The following is a 6476-nucleotide window of genomic DNA, read 5'->3' on the forward strand; positions in this document are numbered from 1 at the left end:
GCAGTTTATGGGATTTTTTTTTTACTGATAAGGATCAATTAGACATCCATGGGGACTCTCTCTCTCTCTCTCTCTCTCTCTCTCAAGGTATCTCAGGGTTTTCTCTAGATTTCAGGTCTAGAGCTCAGTGGGTGTGAAGCATGCTTCGGTTTGATTTGAAATGGAGGCAGAGCCCTATTTATAAAACAAGGGGTAAGGGCTTGTTGGGGTTTTCCTATTTGATGACACCACCAAGGGGTTGCCGCGTGGCAACCCTTGGATGACCTAGAAAAATCCTTATTTGCCCTAGAAAAGTTATTTTATTGGCTGATGTTTAGACAGATTTTGGGAGTTTTGACTTTGACGATACATATATATTGTTGGAAAGGTCTTTCAATTACAATCCACTAATGTGAAGATAAACCATAAATTTGACTGGGATTATAGTCAAAACTGCACTCGAAGTGGAGGCCTCTTAAAATAGGTACTTTGAATCTTTGATGCAATGATGGCCAAACAATATAAAATCTAGGATCTTGCCTCGTCATGAAAAGATAAAGCTTCCCTAAAAGTTTCAACCAATTCATAAGATTTGGACACCCAATTCTTTGTAGAGGTAAAATAATCATTTTCTGTTGGAAAACTTAAGGGAGCAAAATTGGACTCAATTTATTATTGTTTGGATATCCCTTGGGGTGACAAAATTCAGTATCTACATAGGGTTGGAAACACACCCCATCACTTAAACCTAAGTTTCTCCCTTTCTCTCTCTCACTTTGATACTTCTCAAACAGAAGCTCTACCCTTCCTCTCATTTGAAGAGCAGCTGATTGAGATGATTCTGATTTGGACACGAATCAGAACTTAACATTCAGTTTCATGGATTGTTGTTTCTACATTTAAAGCGTTTGCAAAACAGGTTAACATGAGTTGATTTCTCCCACATTTTTTATTATGTATTTCACATTTACAATGAAATTTATAAAGATTGATCCGCAGTTTGTTGTTCTGTTTTTATGTTCAACAATATCGCTGAATGATCTGCCCCAGAGTGTTGTAATGCATCCTTGATCATAAATAAAATTTCATCGCTTTTTGACAACTAGTGAGATCCAGTGTGAGCTGCACAATTCTTTTCAAGCTTGGCACAGGCAGCCCCAGGCCATGAATTATTTGACTGGATATTCTACTTTTGAACCCAGTTGCAACCAGATGAGATTGAAAAATGGTTTAATTGAGGAACATCTCACTTCAGCTCTGTCAAACAATCTGGTTATTTCCACAAGGTTGGAAGAATAGTAAGTAAAAAAATATATATTTGAAGAACAAGGCAGAGGATCTCCTCAGTACACAAATTGGGTAAACAGAGGCAAATACCTTCCCACAAATTACTCAACAAATTATGAAAATTAACCATAGGTCATCAGATAGAGAAGACAATCATAGGGAGAAGGGCTTTGCATATACATCGAATGGATCATATGATGTTAATTGCGGCTCCTGGAGCAAAAGGAAACAAAACTTAGATCAGATTATATAACAGGATATCGGCCTCACAAAAGAGGAACTGGAAAGCTCATATGCATGGGATGCTTGTAAAGTATGAACTGTTACAGTACAGATCTTCATCTAACAATGGCAAGCTGATTGGGACAAATATTCAATTTAATTTTATTCAAGTTTTCAGGTACTATTGATATTGTTTTATGTACTTGCTACTGAAAACTAACAATTTACAGCAAAGATGACATCATCGCAATTTTAAACGTGTAACTAATACAGTAGCAAGATCAAAAAATGGTATCATGTTTCCCTGAGTTTTTAAAGATGTCCCACCTCTTTCATACTGATCCTGTATCCCACCATGCATATACACATGTTTTGGGGAGAAAAATTCTCTCTGAGCTGCCGGCGTGGGTTATGCCAGCAGCTGCTCTCTCCATCTCTCTCCTCCCTGCCCCCTATTGACAAGGCACCGCAGCACCCCCTGATTGGTGCACTCCCCTATACCACTATCTCAGAAAACCCTGTCCCATGTTTTGGTTAGCCTTCTGTTATTCCTTTAAGTTTGCCAACGAAAAATATAACCACAAAGAAACAAATACTAAGATAGAGACTTAAACTGCTACAGTGCTACTACCGACTGCCACTTTAATTCATAATTTGGTTGTTTCATAACTGAATAGTTCTCCTAATTATTCCTCACTTTTACTGACATAACTACATCAGTATTGCTGTAGTTTGACCAATATTAGATGCACATGTGATTTGCAAACGATAGTTATAAGTCCAACAACTAATATGTAATAGGATTAAAAACAATACTGTGAAGTAATTAACCTATAATCTGAGGGTGTTAAGCTCTTCTCATATCTTGAAAAATATTATTTTATTGAGTCATGACAGTTTTTACCCATGAAAGTAATCTTAGGCAATATACTGCATGAAGTGTTTCTACTATTTCACTAAATTCTCCTCATACCATTTGGAGTTTTGAGTTCTCCAAAGGGTTCAGGCTTTTTTGTAGAAGTTCAGTGAAATTTCTGTTATATTAGTAGGGATGACATAAGACTTAATAAAGAAATTGAAGAAATGAAATTTAATACATAGCCTTGGTCCTTGTTTGTCATGAATGTTTTTATTTTATTATAATTCTTTTTTAGAAAAAATTTTCAGGGCTACACAGTCCATTGTGGAATCTATGGACTGCAGACTTGGTTGGAGCAGAAATTTTTGAACATATGTCAAACTTGGAATGGTCATGCCTCCTCCCAAGGTATATGGAGGCTTGATGCAGAAAATCTAAATCATCCATCTGATAGGAAATCCACTGACTATCACATGGATAGCTACCTAGACACATTAACTCTGTTCCAACCTAGTATTTTTCCTGGTCACCTGATTATTTCAAGTCAAAACAAAAAAGGGGTGAGAGGAGGATCCAGTGGGGTACTAGGCTGAGACCTTCAGGGAGGGTGAGCCAGGAAGATGGCTAACATGCATTCCTTGGCCAAGTGCCTTATTAACCTTTTCATTAATCTATCCCACAATAAGAGTGGGTGGGCAGGGGGGGGGGGGGTGAAGTGGATTCATCCGGTAAAGAAGTTTGGACTTGAATCTCCTGTGTGTGTGCACGAGCTCGTGCATACACTAAAAGGTTAATTGGGGCTCCCGGAGCATTCCTTACCAAGAACTCAGAGGGGTGCCCCAATGCTACATCATATCAGTTTCCAAACTACAAATGTCCATATCAAAGTGAGGATAGCTATACCTGTCTTAATCCCCCACTTAGGCTGCCTCCTGTCAAAAGCATGGTGAGGAGAGATGTTACAGGACCAGCACCAAGGTCATTACCCGTATTACGGATAGCACTCCGCATTGCGTTTAGCATGCTCCCGTATGTAGTTCCATGTCCACGCTCAATTGCTTGAATGAAACAGAAAGTCATAGCACCTGTTGAAGTGATCTTTGATAAAGCCTGCAAACAAAATTAACTTCTTCACTTGCTTGTTTAATATGTGAGATAAATTCTGTTGCAAATTAAAAGGAAATAGTCTGTCATTGGGGAAAAGTAGAAAATGTATTTCATTAATGATCTGAAGACTCACTGAAGTATCAGCAGAGGTTTGATTATCATCGCATCCACTGAAGGAAATTGCTTCCCCTCCATTTGTTCCTTTCCAAACCCCAGATGGAGGGCTCTGGTCTTCCCATGTATACTGCCCACTCCTGAGTGTATTAAAAAGTAATACGTAAGCAAGGTTCAGGCCACTCTGGGCGAATTGCATACACAATAAGTGGTTTATCATGTCAATACCCCATTCCCAGTTATCATAGAATGACAAGAAATGAAACTATAAATATATTGCAATCAAACCTGCTCATTCTGCAGAGGAATGGTAAGTCTAGCATGGTCCCACTATGGCAAGCATCAATAATTGCATGCAGCTTAACCCCAGAAGGAAGAGGTCTAACAATTGTCGCATTAATCTCATCATCAACAATCATTCCCTGAGTTTCAAAGTCCAAGGGACATAGGGTCTCATCATATCCATCAACCTCATCCCCATTATAGTTCCTCTGCTGTGAACCATGACCAGAATAGTGAAACACTAGAGAATCTCCTGGTTGACAACCTTGTACAAGCCAATATAATGCCATCCTTAAGTTATGCTTAGTAGGAATCCTGTTTGGATCAGTTTCGTCCTCTGCAGATAAACTTTCAGGAAGAGGTAAAGATTAGAGCTGGTCAAATAAAAACAGTACAATTTAAAAAAAACAGTATCCAAACCCTCAATGGTAACTCTAAGAAACCTCTATAATTAGCAAAATCAGTTATGGAAATAAGAGATCTCTCTAATTAGCAAAATCAGTTTTGGAAATAAGAGATCCAAGACCCCCCTCTCCCAACCCCACCCCCCCCAAATAAATAAATAAATAAAGTTATAAAACAACCTCCCAGGAAACCCTAAAAAAGTATGACTTGAGAACTGCATTCCCCCAATTTGTTTTTTTTTTCATCACTTGTTTGTTTTATCACTTGCCTTTGGTTTCTCTCCTGAACTAGCCCCCTAGCAGCCTACCTACTTGTGCTCATAGCTCGATCGGAGGTCAAGAGTGTGGTCCAGCGGAAAAACAGAAGTCGTCTGTATCAAGTGATACACGAATTGCTCAGTAGTACTTCGAGAAGGCAACAATTTCACTTCACCGCTCCTCTTTTTTCTTTTTTGAGAATACCTTATGTAGTAAGTCAACCCCCCACCCCATCCATAGTAGGATGTCATTTTGTGTATATATATATATAGAGAGATATAAGGCAAAAGACAACAGATTCTGTGAACCTAAAGTACAATTCGATCTCTCAGTTAAGGCATAAGACTATTAAATATAGAACTCATAAGCATGGTAAAAAGTCTCTAAATTCCATATCAAAATTCTGCCATGATTTTCATTTGCATATCAATGGATGAAATCATGGAACGTAGTGTCTCAACCATGGACAGGAACACCATCAGGTGATGATTGTGGTAAGAATTAGACAGCTTCCTCCAGTCCAATACACATGAAAAAGTACCAAGTTTAAGGTCTATGAAAATTAGAAAGAATGACTTAAAACTTTCTCAATCCAAGGTCATGGTCACAAAACACTCAGTAGCTCCAAAGCAAAAACTGAAAAGGCAACAATCCCTTCTAAACCCAAATAGACATCAAAACTTCCATGATGAAAAAATTGTTGGTTTTAACAGATGTTCAAACAAAAAATCACCTTAGTGTCTATACAACAGCGGAAACAGTTTGGGAATGTGCTTACCTTGATATATTGAAATAGGACTGATAATTTGAGAAGTCAATTTAATAGTGCTTTAGTGTGACCATTTTTCTTTTTTTTTTTTTTTTCTGGCAAAGAGGATAATAGATGGGTAAAAACAAAAGGCAACTCCCATGGATTCTAAGAATTGATGACATGGGCAGATATGCACTTTGAGAGGATCTTTATTCAATCCTATGTCAATGTGCTTACCGTAAACTTAGTATAACAGAATTTACACCAGAGAATAGTGTGTTGCTTGATTCACAATGAAACAAAGTTACCAAGAGCAGCTATAGAAAAGACTAGAAGTTCAGAAGTTTCAAAATAGGAGTTACCGTTGCCTAATATTCCCTTTAGGGGAAAAAACAAACAATTCTTTGAAAAAACGACCAGTGTTGCAAGGGGGTATTAATTGTCATCAATAAACCAAAATATTCCACAATTAGAATTTCCAATTCAGCAATAATGGAACAATTAAAGACTAGAAAAGAACCAATACTCCACTGAAAATCAAGCAAACACCATCGAATTTAACATAACAGAACAACCCAGATGGACAATCAAATGGTAGAGTGGCGTATGTATCGTATCGTAATCGTACCGGTGAGCATAATAATGGAGGATTCAGGGAAGTTGAATTTGTTGATGAGAAGGTGACGCATGCACTTGGCATCATTGATGCATCCCTTGAGTTCGTGCCTGGAGCGTCGATACGATATGCCACATATCACCGCCTTCTTGTGGCCGTGTGGCGAAGGCGGAGGCCCAGGTGGCGCGTGGTTGTAGGGAGAGGGTGCTGGTGGCGCGTTGTTGTAGGCAGAGGGTGCTGGTGGCGGTAGCGGCGGAGTAGAATAGTAATTATAGGGGTAGGGAGGAGGAGGGACGCTGCGAGGGTCGGCGATGTGGGTGATGGCTTGGCATAGTGCGCATCTTATCGATTTGGCTCCTGGTGGGAGTTGCAGCGGTGTATGGCAGTTGGAGCAGTTCACAAGCAGATGCATCTTCACCTGCTCTTAATAACTGGATCAATCTCAGAAACAGAGAGAGAGAGAGAAAGAGATTTGTGAGCTAAGGAGAGGAGGGTGAAGGACTAAAGAAGAAGAATGCAGGTGGACCGTGGAAAAGGAAGGAAATTTGGGCGACTCGGAACTTCCTTGTTCTTGAAGGTGGAGTCAGTGGAAAGTTC

General features: G+C 39.2%; 1 protein-coding gene across 3 annotated transcripts; it reads right to left on the minus strand.

Annotated features, from left to right (window-relative positions):
* Window positions 1-998: 998 nt before the first annotated feature.
* Window positions 999-6359, minus strand: LOC122663726 (metacaspase-1-like). Of its 3 annotated transcripts, none has more exons than XM_043859363.1 (6): window positions 5892-6359; window positions 3857-4187; window positions 3588-3708; window positions 3251-3457; window positions 1403-1479; window positions 999-1269 (listed from the first exon to the last, which is right to left on the minus strand). In XM_043859363.1, the coding sequence occupies exons 1-5, from the start codon at window positions 6289-6291 to the stop codon at window positions 1420-1422; spliced, it is 1119 nt and encodes a 372-aa protein (XP_043715298.1). In that variant the 5' UTR covers window positions 6292-6359; the 3' UTR covers window positions 999-1269; window positions 1403-1419. The 3 variants fall into 3 exon arrangements, with proteins under 3 accessions (XP_043715298.1, XP_043715300.1, XP_043715297.1); XM_043859365.1 differs by lacking the exon at window positions 999-1269 and having other exon boundaries at window positions 1277-1479; window positions 5892-6095; window positions 6126-6359; XM_043859362.1 differs by lacking the exon at window positions 999-1269 and having other exon boundaries at window positions 1277-1479.
* Window positions 6360-6476: the final 117 nt, after the last annotated feature.

Source organism: Telopea speciosissima, chromosome 6, assembly GCF_018873765.1.
Source record: "Telopea speciosissima isolate NSW1024214 ecotype Mountain lineage chromosome 6, Tspe_v1, whole genome shotgun sequence".
In the NCBI taxonomy this organism is placed as follows: domain Eukaryota; kingdom Viridiplantae; phylum Streptophyta; class Magnoliopsida; order Proteales; family Proteaceae; genus Telopea; species Telopea speciosissima.

Excerpts from the sequence above, each read along its gene's own strand:
- LOC122663726 (XM_043859363.1), bottom strand. The coding sequence starts at position 6,291 with ATGCATCTGCTTGTGAACTGCTCCAACTGCCATACACCGCTGCAACTC. Across the intron at positions 4,188-5,891 it reads CTCCATTATTATGCTCACCG|AGGACGAAACTGATCCAAAC; the intron begins GTACGATTACGA and ends GTTTATCTGCAG. Across the intron at positions 3,709-3,856 it reads TTCCTCTGCAGAATGAGCAG|GAGTGGGCAGTATACATGGG; the intron begins GTTTGATTGCAA and ends TAATACACTCAG.